General features: G+C 44.0%; 1 protein-coding gene across 2 annotated transcripts; it reads left to right on the top strand.

The window, feature by feature from the left end:
* On the top strand, positions 1-7,583 carry C7H6orf52 (chromosome 7 open reading frame, human C6orf52). 2 transcript variants are annotated; one of them, XM_021098146.1, is made up of 4 exons: positions 1-523; positions 843-933; positions 5,680-5,725; positions 7,259-7,583. In XM_021098146.1, the coding sequence occupies exons 1-4, from the start codon at positions 453-455 to the stop codon at positions 7,435-7,437; spliced, it is 387 nt and encodes a 128-aa protein (XP_020953805.1). In that variant the 5' UTR covers positions 1-452; the 3' UTR covers positions 7,438-7,583.

The following is a 15,556-nucleotide window of genomic DNA, read 5'->3' as shown; positions in this document are numbered from 1 at the left end:
AGGACACATCAAATTGTGGTATTTGTCTTAAGGTTTAATGATTAAAAGTGACTCTCTTACGTATCACGGTAGGGGGTGGGGTGGAGACTTCTGTCTGCCTCACAGCTGCCCAATACACATTCCCTCTCTGTCTGCCCCCTCCCCCGCCATGCCCTCCCCCTTCTGGCTGGCACTTGGGGGAGGGAGCTGGCAGCTGGAAGCCGGAAGCCAGGAGCCGGTGGAATAGTTTGCAGGTGTTCCCCCAGGTGACCCCAATACCTCCCCCCATCCACTCTTTAACCCATGTTGTCAGGAAAGAAGGGTTGAATTACCTGGCAGGACTGGCCACTGCAGGTAATTATGGCCTCTGAAGCAGCTGGAGGAGTTATTTGTTTCGACCAGAAGCTGAGAGTGTTTGATGCGGGAGTGAAAACTGTGGACCCCTGGTCTCTGGTCCTCAAGCACCTGCATAAATGGCTGGACAGGAGAGTTGTGCGGGCTTTGGTACAGCTCAGCAAAATAATTTTTACTGGTACTGGCAAAGGTGAGTTGATATCTCCTACTCGGAATGACAATGAGAGCCCATAGCGTTCCCTGTCATAATCCGTTTTCAGCCGTGTACAAACTTCTGCTTTGAGAAGAGGTGTTCTTAAAACAGGGAGAGCAGAAATCAGGCTTACGTGTAAGGTCTGGGAGAGACGCGGGAGTCCTGGAGTGTGGAGTGGTCCAGCCTTGATTGCAAGTGATTCCTGTCCCCGCCCCTCTACCCTCAGAGTGAAGCCGGACTCCCAGCCCTGCCTCAGTTACTCCTTTGGCAACTGGTTCGGGCAACAGCACAGTGGTTGTTCTCCTTCTGGCTACAGCTGTGGCTTTGCAATGGCTGGAAATGGACCCAACCTTTATTCTGCACCTGAGACCCCAGGATGCACAGCTGGAACGTGGCTTCCACCCAAGGTATCTCTTGTTGGCCTGAATCCTGGGCCCATCATGTGCCCAGTCTGGAAACTTCCTTTTCCTTTCTTCATGCCTCCAGAGCCTCTCATTCAAATTCTCATTCCATAAAAGCTGATGACCTGAGCAATTTTGACTTGCAAAGACAAAATGATAGGCTGATGAAGTCTATGCCTGAATTCTTACTACGAAATTGTAGATTATCATCATTCAATCGATTTTACTCTTAAACATTTAAAATAGGAAAGAGGTAGTTTTGTGTTTTGTTTTGCAGCGAATATCAAGTCACTTTAAAAAGGTACTTTAATTTTTTTTTGGCTGTGCCCATGGCATGTGGAAATTCCCAGGCCAGGGATCAAACCCTTGCCACAGCTGTGACAACACTAGATCCTTAACTGCTAGGCCACCAGGGAACTCTGAGATTTTAATATTTCAATTACTAAAGTTACGTAGTTCTTCAAAAGATGTGCTGGAATAAGGGAGAGGCTGTCTGACTCCTCTCTCTCCTTCTTCCCTCCCCACTTAGAAGAAAGCATCATTCAGGAGGATCTAAGGCTTCTAGATTTTTTCCCTTGTACTCTCACTAAATCACTCTGGTTGGGCTTTATTTCTCTTTGGCAAGTTGGAGGCGCCTTGGGCAAGAACGGATGGTGTAGGATTGGCTTCCTGGTTTGCTCCTTTTGTTTGTTTGTTTTTTAGGGCCGCACCTACGCCGTATGGAAGTTCCCAGGCTAAGGGCTGAATCGGAACTGCAGCTGCCAGTCTATACACCACAGCCACAGAAACGCTGGATCCTTAATCCACTGAGCGAGTCCTGGAATCGAACCCACATCCTCATGGATACTAGTTGGGTTTGTTACCGCTGAGCCGCAATGGGAACTCCCCTTTCTTTTAAAAAATGTTTTCTTTTGTTATTTTTTTCTTTTTTGGCCACCCCCCAGTGCAAATGGAGTTCCCAGGCGAGGGATCAGATCCAAGTTGAGGTTGCAACCTACGCCGGATCCTTAACTTGCTATGCTGGGCCAGGGAATGGAACCTGTGTCTTGGTGCTCCAGAAACACTGCTGATCCCATTGAACCACAGCGGGAACTCTGAGCTTTTTTTCAAAGCAGCCCAATTGGATGTGCTGTGGTTTTAGCTCATCACTTATCAACTGACATTTTAAATGTTTTCAGTGTTGTAGCAAACTTCCTTTTACCTCTTTTCAAGAATTTGAGTGGGTTTTTTGTTGTTGTTTTGTTTTTAAATTTTGTGGCTATGGATAAAATTCTGAAATGAAAGTTCTGGATTAAAGGATATAACATTTACATTTTCAAACAGCAAACTTCTCTCCAAAAAGCCCACCTGAGTTTACACTTTTCAATGATGCTAGGGCTTGTTTCTCTGTGTTTTTCTGTGTGTGATTAGCCAGCCTGACAGGTGAGGAAGGCACTTGTTTTTCATTGAAGGCAAATACCTTTCAAATGTTTGTTGATATCTGGTTCTGTGACTTTGTTGAAAATGTCCTTTATCCATCTTTTCTCTGTTGGGTTGCATCCCCCCTTTTTCTTGACTGTGTGAGATATTTACATATTAGGGAAAATAACACTTTGCCATTGAAATGTTAAAAAAATGTTCTCCCCAGTTTGATCCCTAAGGCACAGAGTTAACAACCTATGATGGCCTTGGCCTTAATGCCAGAGTTGAATTAATAACTAAGCCCTCAGTTTTTGTTTATTTTTTTAATGATTTTTTTTTCCATTATAGCTGGTTTACAGTGTTCTGTCAATTTTCTACTGTACAGCAAGGTGACCCAGTTACACCTACATGTGTACATTCTTTCTTCTGACATCCTCATGCTCCATCATAAGGGACTAGATCTAGTTCCTAGGCTACACAGCAGGATCTCATTTAAGCTCTGTTTTTAAAACTTGCATTTGCTTAGTATCTTTTTGCCCAAAATTGCATAATTTTCAAGTCTGTTTTATGTGTACCCCAATGTAAAATATCTTGTTAGCTTTCTTGACTTTTTTCTTTTAAGCCCAATTTGTCTTTGAGTTTTTGAGCAGATATTTGAAATTGCATCATTTAAAAAAAAATCTTTTGCTATATTACCTGAGGTTGTATCATGGTTTTTTTTTGTTTTTTTTTCCTTTCACCTATTTCTTTTCATGCTCTTCTGGGAGATGGTCTGTCGGACTTCTTGTGGTTACTTTTCTGTCTTTAAATAGAGAAGTATAAATGTGAGGATATTATCAAGTTCAGAAATGAAAGTATTTCACTCATGAGAACTAAGAAATTAATACCCTGCAGAGAAGTTTCAAAAGACAATGAGAAACAAAAATAAATAAATAAAAAGAAAAAAATTGGAAGAAACAGAAAAGAAATTAATACCCCTTTTCTCTCCATCACCCTTCTTTCCTTCTCTCTGTATTTGTTGGCAAGTTCTGTTTTTGTGTTGTTGCTTTTTTAAAAAAAAAAAAAAATCCCACTCTCTAGTCAAATTATTACTGTAGGAGTTCCCGTCGTGGCGCAGTGGTTAACGAATCCGACTAGGAACCATGAGGTTGCGGGTTTGATCCCTGGCCTTGCTCAGTGGGTTAACGATCCGGCGTTGCCGTGAGCTGTGGTGTAGGCTGCAGACGCGGCTCGGATCCCGCGTTGCTGTGGCTCTGGTGTAGGCCGGTGGCTACAGCTCTGATTTGACCCCTAGCCTGGGAACCTCCATATGCCGCGGGAGCGGCCCAAGAAACAGCAAAAAGACCAAAAAAAAAAAAAAAAAAAAATTATTACTGTAACATACAGGGTTTTCTTCAAGAATTATCAATATACTCTCTTTGGTGGCTGAGGTTATCATACTTAAGCCACGTGCCTGCTGTCATGGTGGGAGCTCCCAGTTGGGAAGGGGGTCAACAAGGTTCAAGATGGTGGGGGTTCCGTGGCAGGTGTCTTTCACTCACATGGCTTCACCTTGGCTTCCCTAATAAAGCGTGTCCTCTACCCTTTATACACTTTAAAGAGATGTTATACACTTGATAGAGATATAGCTTTATAGTCGTCTCCCCCACTGCCGTATTCTCATGTCCAAAGCCCTCGGCCCCCCAAGTTAAGGGATTAGCCCCCGCGAGCTCTCTTTTAACACTGTGTTGTGCTTGAGATTAGAGCAAGCGGAGGGCTTCAAAATAATTCTCAGGTCTTTGAGATCCATCAGTACAACGTTCCCAGACTACCTCTAGCAGAAGAAAACCAGCTGTTACAGGTGCCCTCGTTCAAAGACAGCCAGTCGAGTACCTGCCCAGGTGAGCCTCCAAGCAGAGAGAAGGCACTGTCTCAGCTAACTTCTGCTCCCGGCCTGGGGAATGGGGGACCCACATTTACCAGAGGGCACATTTGCAAAGGAAGAAGCAGGAGATTACCTGGACACTGTGTTATGAGAAAGGCTTCATTTAAGGGCAGATTCTGGCTGTCTTAGCCATTTCTAAACAGAAACAAACAAACAAATCATCCACATGTGTGATAAAACTTTTGGTAACCATGTAATTTACATGGTTAAATTTCAACGCCAAAGGGAGGCATACTTTCAGATAGATTGATAAGAAGAGATAGTAGGTCTTGGGCTTTCAATCTCATTCTTAACAGCAAGGGAGGCTTAATTAAGTTCACTGGTGCCAGGCACTCATTTGGCCCTTCCTGGATTGGGCAGTTCCTGGAAACAGCTGTACATCCTTGAAAAAGACAGAGTCTTGGCAGATGCCCACAGAGAGGAGCTGTAAAAACCTACGCTGCCCTGGGAGAGCCCGTGGAGTCTGGATTAACTGGCCAAGATTTATTGGGGGAGTGCTTCTGGAATTTACTTCCCTCCTTATGTAAGAAGGTAATTGATGGATTTGCCTTTGGGTAGCCTCTGTGATTCCTTCAGCACCGACTCTCCTGGCCCTTAACTGAGCTGTGGGGTTGGGATGTGGTCAGAAGGTGGCAAGGGGTATGGGCTTGTGTAAATTTTGCAAGTTGTCACCTGGAAGGAAGGGCAGAGCTCCCGGTAGAGAGTTGAGCGTCTGATTCAGTGACCGGATTCAGGCCAGGGTCTTTGCTGTTTAGTTTCCTGCTCAGGCCCCAGGATGCCAGTTCGTTCCCCAAGATGTCAGAGAGGCTGACGCTCCTCCTGTGTGACTTCTATTGACCAAGTTCACCCATTTCATAATTGTAGGATAGTATCATTTAAAGATTCTTTTAAGGAGTTCCCTGGTGGCTCAGCAGGTAAAGGATCTGGTGTTATCACCGCTATGGCTCTAGTTACTTCTGCGGCACCAGCTCAATCCCTGGCCTCAGGCACAGCCAAAGAAATATAAAGATTGTTTTGATCAAAATTCAAAATAGAGTTGATTGAAAGGGAATTTTTCCTTGTTTTATTATTTGTAAGAGCTTCCAAGAAAGCATGTCAATAATAACTGTTTCAGTAAAATCATCTTTTTTTTTTTTTTTTGGTGTTTTTGGGGCTTCATCTGCAGCATGTGGAAGTTCCCAGGAGGCTAGGGGTTGAATCGGAGCCAAAGCCACTAGCCTGAGCCACAGCCACAGCCCCAGCAACACAGGATCTGAGTTATGCCTGCGACCTACACTATAGCTCATGGCAACACCAGATCCTTAACCCACTGAGCAAAGCCAGGCATCGAACCCAAAACCTCATGGTTCCTAGTTGGATTTGTTTCCGCTGCACCATGACAGGAACTCCCAAATCATTTTTTCTTAAACTACTGATTTTCATTGTAGGAAACCACAGCTCTGGCTGAAAACCAAGATGAAGATTCACTAGAAGGTAACAGAAACCTTATGTTGCACTAGCTGAAAACAAAACTAACCTTTTCCCAGGTTAGTTTCTAGCTAACCGAGGGATCCTATTGGAAATTTCTAATGTAGGTCTCCCTTTGTTTCTGAATTAATTGTTATAAACAGTTGAATCATTTATACCAATAAGTTAACCAAACGGACAAAGTAGCATGTTTATTTTTTCAAAGCCCCGTTGAAGGGATTTGGTCCTGGCTCATTATTTTTCTTTTTTAGGGCCCCACCCGCAACATACGGAGGTTCCTAGGCTGGGGGTCGAATTGGAGCTGCAGCTGTCAGTCTACACCACAGCCACAGCAATGCCAGATCTGAGCTGCATCTGTGACCTGCACCACAGCTCATGGCAACACTGGATCCTGAACCCACTGAGCAAAGCCAGGGATTGAACCTGCATCATCATGGATACCAGTCAGGTTCTTAACCAGCTGAACCACAACAGGAACTCCTCCTGGCTCTTTCTTTGGAAACATATTCACCCAGGTGCTCATGCTGGAAACTCAGGACTCATCCTCCACCCTTCCTTTCTCTTCCGCTCCAAACTGAACGCATTTCCAGATACCGTCCATTCCTCTCCAGGTTCTCTCTCTTCTATCCATGCTTCTATTTCTTTTGCCATCTAGATGCTCATTGAGTCTGAAAGCACTACTTCTTTTCTAGCTTCTCTTTCTTCCCTTAAAATTTCTATTTTTAAGTCCTGTTGAAAGTAAACACACAATGCCAAATTGTTAAATGTTGGCAGTATTTCCTACTAATATTTTTTCAAAACTCTTAAATTTTTTTTCTTTTTATGGCCACACCTGTGGCATATGGAAGTTCCCAGGCCAGGGGTCGACTCGGAGCTGCAGCTGCAGGCCTTTGCCACAGCCACAGCCATGCCAGATCCGGGTCGCATCTGTGACCTATGCCACAGCTTGTGTCAGTACCAGGTCCTTAAACCCCTGAGCAAGACCAGGGATCGAACCCGAATCCTCATGGACACCATGTTGGGTTCTTAACCCCGCTGGGCCACAACAGGAACTCCTAAAAACTCTTATTTTAAGCCTTTTTAAATATATGTGTTGTAAAAACAACAACAACATCAAAAAAACAAACAAACAAAAAAACTAGGGCCTTCTTAGTATATCCACTCGGGTTTTTTCTCCAATATTAAAAATTCTCCATCATTTTGGTACGTTGAACTTAAAAGGAACAAAGCTTGTCCTGCCATTTGTTCAATTTCTGCATAAGTTCTTCCTTTAGCCCTGGTCCTCCCATTAGAGGCTCCTCTGGTGAAACAAGATGTGCGTAGAACACGATTCTCCGTGGGTCTACGGATGCAGCATCTCAGTGATGGTCCATGCGTGGCTGGGAAGGTAGAAAGGGATGGATGCCACTCCCGCAAGCTCCCAGCAGAGCCAGAATCGAGTCCCTGGTGGAGGAGGTGCCTCTCAGAAGTCTCCAGCAGTCGCTGGGATGTCCCCCTGGTTTTGTTTGTTTGTTTCATATGTATCGTTGGCTTCTGCAGATCCAAACCTTCATTTGAATATTGACGCGTCAAACGAAGAGTTTATGGTGAAAAGCGAAGAACTCTATGACTCGCTCATGAATTGCCACTGGCAGCCTCTGGATACAGTTCATTCTGAAATCCCCGATGAGATCCCACACAAACAAAATGTTCACCCAGCTACCCAGCTATCACATTAATCCTATCGTATTTTGTCTCTGTTTAAAAAAAAAAAAAAAAAAAAAAAAAAAAGAATCTGGATTCTGTAGGTAAATACAGATTTCCAAGACTTACATGTGGTTGACATGAAAGCACATACTCTGAATAAACTTTTCCAGTGCATTCATTTCTGGATGTGTGTTATATTAAATAGATGCTGGGAGAGGTCACAGAATTGTTGGTAAAACAGGCTGCACTGTAAGACATTTGAAAATAGTGGGGGTTTTTTTGTTTTTTGTTTTTCATTTTAGGGCTGCATGTGCGGCATATGGAAGTTCCCAGGCTAGGGGCTGAATCAGAGCTGCAGCTGTCCGCCTACACCATAGCCACCGAATCTTGGGATGTGAGCCACATCTGAGACCTACCTCACAGCTCATGGCAATACCAGACCCTTTAACCCACTGAGCAAGTTCAGGGATTGAATCTGCATCCTCATGGATACTCGTCGGGTTCATTATTGCTGAGCCACAACGGGAACTCCTGAAAAGAGGTTTCATATGAGACGGGCCTGGCCTAAACCGATGGTGGTATTAGATACTTGATATAATTTGCTGCTTTCCTCTATTCACAGACAAGGTAAGTTTTCTCCCCTGCGTCTGGTATAGAAAATGTAGATGGATCTCTATTCCGTGATCCACAGGCTTTCTTATGAGACAATTAGACCATGTAAGACAGCAGAAACTCACCTGTCACAGGTGTTCCCATCATGGCACAGTGGTAACAAACCCAACTAGTATCCTTGAGGATGCGGGTTCCATCCCCGGGCTCACTCAGTGGATTAAAGATCTGGCGTTGCCATGAGCTGTGGTATAGGTTACAGATGTGGCCCGATTTGACCCCTAGCCTCTTGGGAATTTCCATATGCTGCAGGTGCAACCCTTAAAAAAAAAAAAAAAAAAAAAAGAACTCACACCTGCTACAGTTGAATCCTAAGCGTGGAAAACATTTGCTTGATCAAAACAGCCTAGGAGTTTCCGTCATGGCTCAGTGGTTAATGGATCCAACTAGGAACCATGAGCTTGGAGGTTTGATCCCTGGCCTTGCTCACTGGGTTAAGGATCCGGCATTGCTGTGCTGTAGGTTGCAGATGCGGTTCAGATCCATTGTTGTTGTGGCTCTGGCATAGGCCGGTGGCTACAGCTCCTATTGGACCCTAGCCTGGGAACCTACATATGTCACAGGTGCAGCCCTGGAAAAGACAAACAAACAAAAAAAAACCCAAAAAAAGCCTATCGGCCTTCGCAGATACAGGAACTGGACCCCAGTAAATACCAGTTGTGAAACTTCAACACATATATTGACTGTGTCTCTTGGTTCTGGTTGGTTGGTTGGTTGCTTTTGTTTTCTTCTTTGGTCCTGAAGATAAACACTGTCCTGTTCATTGCTTCACCATGAAGAGGTACCTAGAGAGCCCCCCGGGACTGATCCGAGGGACCCGAAGGCTGAAGACTCGTCGCTTAGGAAAATTCAGCCGACTCTATTCATGGACTTCTGCTCTGAGAATGCTTAACACTTGCTAAGCTTTGTCCCAATGAGGCTCAAAGAGATGAGTCAGTAGGGAGTGGAGGGCGGCAGTGATGGAGGGTTCAGGTGTGGGCATGTTAGAATTGAGATGCCTGTTAGCCATTGGGCAGAGGGATGTGCCAGCGACTGCTGGAGACTTCTGAGAGGCACCTCCTCCACCAGGGATTCGATTCTGGCTCTGCCGGGAGCCTGCGGGAGTGGCATCCATCCCTTTCTACCTTCCCAGCCACACATGGACCATCGCGGAGATGCTGCATCCGTAGACCCACGGAGAATCGTGTTCTACGCACATCTTGTTTCACCAGAGGAGCCTCTAATGGGAGGACCAGGGCTAAAGGAAGAACTTATGCAGAAATTGAACAAATGGCAGGACAAGCTTTGTTCCTTTTAAGTTCAACGTACCAAAATGATGGAGAATTTTCAATGTTAGAGAAAAAACCCGAGTGGATATACTAAGAAGGCCCTAGTTGCCTGTTATCCCCTCATCAGGCTTTCATAATATCCAAACAAGAAGATAGATATTTCTTGTAACATTCACGTGGTTTAAAACCCGCAGGGGTTGGTACAGATAGGGCGGTACTTCTCCTAAAGTTCAGGGAAACGGTGATATTATCAATCACTGGTTATTGTGGCCTTAGATCCTTTCCGGTTCGTCGGTCGAGTTAATAGCACCGGACCTCATTGACTGTGATAAGTCCCTGGTTGGCCTATTTTGCGAATGATCGAAAATCAGCAGTAGACTTTGTAGTTCTGTTTGTGATTTTCTTGTCCTGGGAGCAGGGGGCAGACAATATTTCTGTGCTGCAAGGAGCGAGACAAGTGAGAAAAAGGATCCTTGCACTTCTCACTGATGGATGAGCACTGCTTGGAAAAATGTCTTTATTTCTGGCGCTGTCATGTTTTGCTCTACGAAGAAAGAGAAAACCATGGCGCCAATAGATTGGAGTCCCCAGGGTCTGAAGAGGCAATTTCAGTATCGTGTGGATCAGCAGTCAACAGAGCGCTACTTTTTCTCTCTCTTTCTTTATTTTTGGCGGCCCCATGGCACATGGAGTTCCCAGGCCAGGGATTTGAAAAAAACTAGCTTTTCATCACAGATGATTATGAAACACTTTTAAAAAAGATGTCTGAGAGACATTTTCTACCAGACATTTCGATTTGATGGACTTGAAACTTAAAAAAAAAAATGAACTCTGCATATAATGGCCAACTTGTTGCTTCACCCGTTCATGAAATGACTTTTCTCACCTGTTCCCATCATTTCATTTTTTTAAAAAAAACATGGCATCTTAAAATACAAACAAGAGAAAAAGGACTACATTTCAAAGAAAGGCTAATCCATTAAATTTTAGAAGTAGAGCTTTATGCAAAACTGGCTACCGGTTCCTTTTCTCCCCATTTTGTTAAAGGACCAAAGACTGTGATACACACAGTGGCTTCTCCATGGGGCAAGCTGGGGACCACGGTTGAAAAAGTAAATTGGGAGAAATCTGGTCTGTCACATGCTTGGTAATGACTGCAACATCAGCATTTTGGTAAATTTCCTACATGTTCAAATACTTCTCTTCCAGCCTGTACGGTATTTAAGTCACTCTGTGGCTTTGGGTAGCTGTTCTCCCCAAGGGATCTCATGCTATTACTGGCATTATTTTTTAAGCCATCTTTCTGCCACTGGGTCATCTCGTACGCAGCCACGCAACCGGAAAGTCTAATTCACGTACTTCCTGTGGGGCCTCTGTGAAAGCCGTCATGGAATGCTGACCGGGGCGTTATCATGCCTCACCTGCATGTGGCAGGGGACCACCCAAGGTGTGCTAAGCACTGGACTTTACAGGTGTAGACCTGACAGTCATCTGTGCTCTTCCTCCCAGCTCTTCTCGACCCATTACGCCTATTGAGTAAAATCCTAAGAAAACGAATCTAGTTTCTCAACCAGTGATCTGTAAGATGCAGGACAGATTTTAACTGGGTACCCCTGCTTCCTTCCCCATCATTTTCTTAGTGATATGTCTATGGATTTGCACTCCTCTCCTATTCTTTTATTTCATTTCCATAGTCTGGAATAGAGAGTATATGGAATATCCCCTCCCCCCCTTGTTTTTGTCACACCTGCAGCATGTGGAAATTCCTGGGCCAGGGATCAAACCTGTGCCACAGCAGTAACCCCAGCCACAGCAGTGACAATGCCAGATCCTTAACACACTGAGCCACCAGGGAACTCCTTGTCCTTTTCATAGGACCATTTTCATCAGGAAATATCACTTGAGAACAGTCCCTTTGCTGTCATTTGGTTTAATATGATGGTGCTACATGTTATTGGGAATTCTCGGTACCATTTTTGAAACGTTTGCCTGAAGTCTGGTTATTTTACAATAAAACCTTTTAGAAAGCCATCAAAAACCTTCCGTTTTTGCCTTGTGTACAGCTGGTGCCCCAAAGTTCACTAATAATTCACTTTAACAGAACTTAATGGCCTGGAGTTCATAAATAAATTCACCTTCACCTGGCGCTTTTACTTTTTTCTTTTTTTTCTTTCTTTTGCTTTTGAGGGCTGTACCCACAGCATATGGATGTTCCCAGGCTACACCTGCCGGCCTAAGCCACAGCCACAGCAATGCAATATCCCGAGCCTCGTCTGCAATCTACACCACAGCTCGTGGCACAGCCAGATCCTCGACCCTCTGAACAAGGCCAGGGATTGAACCTGCCTCCTCGTGGACACTAGTCAGGTTCATTTCCACTGAGCCACAATGGGAACTCCTGCGCCAACTTTTTCAACTGTTTCTCCTAGTAGCCTCAGGTCCGGATGGCCCACCTGAGATTCATTTTTACAGTTTGACACATGATGCTGGCCCTCAGTTTCTGAATTTTGCCATCTTTTCGAAAGAACCCCTTTGTTTTGGGCCACTCAGTCCTCCTATCTCACATAGTCCCCGGCATCCTTGCCACAATGTAGGTCAGGCTCCCTGGGCTCTGGGCGGGGCTCACCAAGATTAATCTCCTTGGAATCTCCCCACTTTCAAAGTGGGGGTGTCCCTCATGGGAACATGAGCAAGGTCAGCTTCACCTGCTGCCTCCTCCTCCCAGAGACATCACTACTTTCCCCGAGGTCAGAACTCCCATTGGCTTGACCTCTTAATCCCTGAGCCATCCTGACCAGAAGGGGGAGATGTTACAATAGGAAACGTCGCCTTCCAGCATTCGGCTTCCCAAGCTCCAATCATGTACCCAGTCTGTTTAGATGGGTCCCTGCTCTGGTTTCCTACTTGACCTAGACTCCTCCACTAAGTTCTTACTGAGCAAGGAGATTAGGAGCGGTGACTTTTTCTCTTACCTTTTGAAGGAACCTGTGCAAAGGAAAACATTTTAAACCCAAAGTCACTCCCAATTCCTTCAAGTCACAAGGAGATAGAAACAGGGGTTAAAAATGATTAGAATCATAATACATGTTGATTTATATTTACTTTCTGGTATTCCGATTCATAACTCAATAAAGGATACCTACATCAAACACACAACATCATACACAAGCGTTAAACAGATTCTTATGTTGAGACCAACTCAAGGCCAGCTGCTTTCGCTGCTACTATTTCAAATTGCCTTGTAGGGAGTTCCCGCAGTGGTGCAGTGGAAACGAATCCGATTAGTATCCACAAGCATTCGGGTTCGATCCCTGGCCTCACTCAGTGGGTTAAGGATCCAGCATCACCATGAGCTGTGGTGTCGTCTGCAGATGTGGCTTGGATCCCGAGTTGCTGTGGCTATGGTGTAGGCAGGCAGCTGGAGCTCCGGTTCGACTCCTAGCCTGGGAACCTCCATATGCCTTGGGAGCAGCCCTAGAAAAAGGCAAAAAGACAAAAAAAAAAAAAATTATTTTTATGGCTGAATAATATTCCATTGTATACATATACATCTTTTTCCATTCATCTATTTGTTTTTTTCTTTTTCTTGTTTTGGCCGCCCCTGTGGCACCTGGAGTTCCTGGGCCAGGGATCAGCTCCGAGCCACAGTTCCCACCTATGAGGCAGCTGTGGCCAACCCCAGATCCTTAACCCTCTGTGCTAGGCTGGGATCGAACCTGCGTCCCAGCGCTTCATTATGCAGTCATCTGTTGATCGACACGTAGGTCTTGGGTATTGTCAATAGTGCTGCTGTGAACACTGGGGTGCATGTATTTTTTTTAAGTTGGAGTTTTTGCTTTTTATGGATATATGCCCATATAATCGGGTAGAACTGCCCGATTATATGGTAACCCTATTCTTAGATTTTTAAGGAACCTCTATACTTGTTTTACAAAGTGCTTGCTCCTGTGTACATTCCCACCAACGGTGTAGGAGGGTTCCCTTTTCTTCATGCCCTCTCTAGCATTTCTTTTTTTTCTTTTTTTTTTTTTTTTTGGCTTTTGTCTTTTTAGGGCCACACTTGCACCATGACAGGAAACTCCTCTCTCTAGCATTTATTTGTAGACTTTTTGCTGATGGCCACTCTGACCTGTGTGGTGATACCGCATTGTAGCAAAACTGGTATATATGGCTAAGTACCTGAAAATATGAGGTGTAGCACATTGAGAAACTACTAGAAATAATGAAAAAGTGTAGCAAAACCCACAGACAGGACCCAAATCAAATGTTTTCTTTTACGCTATCAATAGCAAGATAGAAATCCTATTCCCCCAAAGCACAAAGACCTCTATGTAATGAAAACGGTAATTTACCTCTGTAATCGTCCTCCTCCAACCCCCCCAAATCCAATCTAACCATGAGAAAAGCATCAGACAAAACCATCTGGGGGGCACTGTACTAAATACCCAGCTGGCACCCCTCAAAATTGTCATCGTCAAAAACAAGGAAAGTCTGAGAAACAGTCCCAGCCAGACTGTGGATGGGACCCGGGACCACCACCACCAAAATAATTATTCGATCCTAAGGATATATCGGTATTGGCTCGTTTGTTGTGACAAATATTTCACAAGAATGCTCTTTTATAAACATGATTCGGGAACCTGTGGGTATGGGGGAATCTCTTGGTCCTAGCAGCAATTTTTCTGTACAATTAAAACTATTCCCAAATTAAAATTAATGTTAATGAATATGAGTAATTTTTGAAGGGCCCAAAAAGGCAAGTTGCAAAAAGATATAATTGCTATTATATATCTACACAGTCAATTCACTAAAAAAAAAAAAAAGCTAGTATGTGTGTCTTTGTATTTCCACTGAGTATACAGAAGCCTATGCACATAACTGATGTAGAGTTAGAGAGCTGTGTGGTCCAAGAGCCACTAGTTACATGGGCTAAAAATAAGTACTATGTCCTCAGTCATCTGAGCCACCTTTCAAGTGCCTAGCAGCTACCACGAGCGGGTACTATTTTGGACAGGACAGATAGAGGATATTTTCATCATAGCAGAAATTCTTTGGGGCAGCATGGTCAGAAGATAGATAGGTACATGTGCAGGCCACCACACTGAAAGGAACTTAAGAATATTTACCAAACACGTCATTACCTCTGGAGAAAGGTGTTCACTTTTTATGTATCTTTCTGTATTCATTCTTTTTATTCTACATTCTTCTGTATTCCATTTTTAAAAAAATGTATGACCTTAATTTTATTCTGCCTTCCAAAAAGATTTTTATTATCATTGATTTATGTATTCTATTTTTATGAGCATATATTTTTGGTTTTGATTTTGAAATGTTTTTCACTTTCAAGGGATTTTGTACTAAAAAAAGGTACATTTGGGGTTCCCTGCTGGCCGAGCTGTTAAGGATCTGGCATCGTCACTGCAGTGGCTCAGGTCACTGCTGTGGTGTACGATGGACTATTGGCCCAGGAACTTCTGCATGTCATGGGCACGGCCAAAAAAAAAAAAGTACATTAGATGTTTAAATGAATTATTTTTCTTAGTATGTCTATCATTTCCCGTGTGTCTATCAGAGGCAATATTTGTTTAGCCAAACTTAGCTCCGAAATGCTGCTCAAAAACTTTGGCATTTGATATTCAAGTGACTATGATAGTACCAACATGTCTTTATTTTTTTAAAAATGACTAAAGAAGGCAAATATAGAAGGACAATTTATGCCTGCTTCAGATTTTTAAATAGTTGTACCCAATTTAAAAGAAAGTGATCTTCCTGGAGTTCCTGTTGTGGCACAGTGGAAATGAATCCGACTAGGAACCATGAGGTTATGGGTTCGATTCCCAGCTTTGCTCAGTGGGTTAAGGATCCGGCATTGCCGTGAGCTATGGCGTAGGCTGGCAGCAACAGCTCCGATTAGACCCCTAGCCTGGGAACCTCCATATGCCATGGGTGCGGCCCTAAAAAGAAAAAAAAAAAAAAGAAAAGAAAGTGATCTTCCATTATATTCCCTTCTCCAACATTCCCAGTTATTCTCCCCATCACCCCACAAGGGGAAAGTTTCATTATTTTTCAGTGAGTGGGCATTTTAGACAGGTAGGTGTGTACGTGTGGATGTATTTATCTGTATGTTTTAGAAAATGCTAGGAGTTCCCGTCGTGGCGCAGTGGTTAACGAACCCGACTAGGAACCATGAGGTTGCCGGTTCGATCCCTGGCCT

This window comes from Sus scrofa, chromosome 7 (genome assembly GCF_000003025.6).
Source record: "Sus scrofa isolate TJ Tabasco breed Duroc chromosome 7, Sscrofa11.1, whole genome shotgun sequence".
Taxonomy (NCBI): Eukaryota; Metazoa; Chordata; class Mammalia; order Artiodactyla; family Suidae; genus Sus; species Sus scrofa.
Note: the sequence above shows the minus strand (reverse complement) of the source record. Positions and strands in the feature narration are given on the sequence as shown.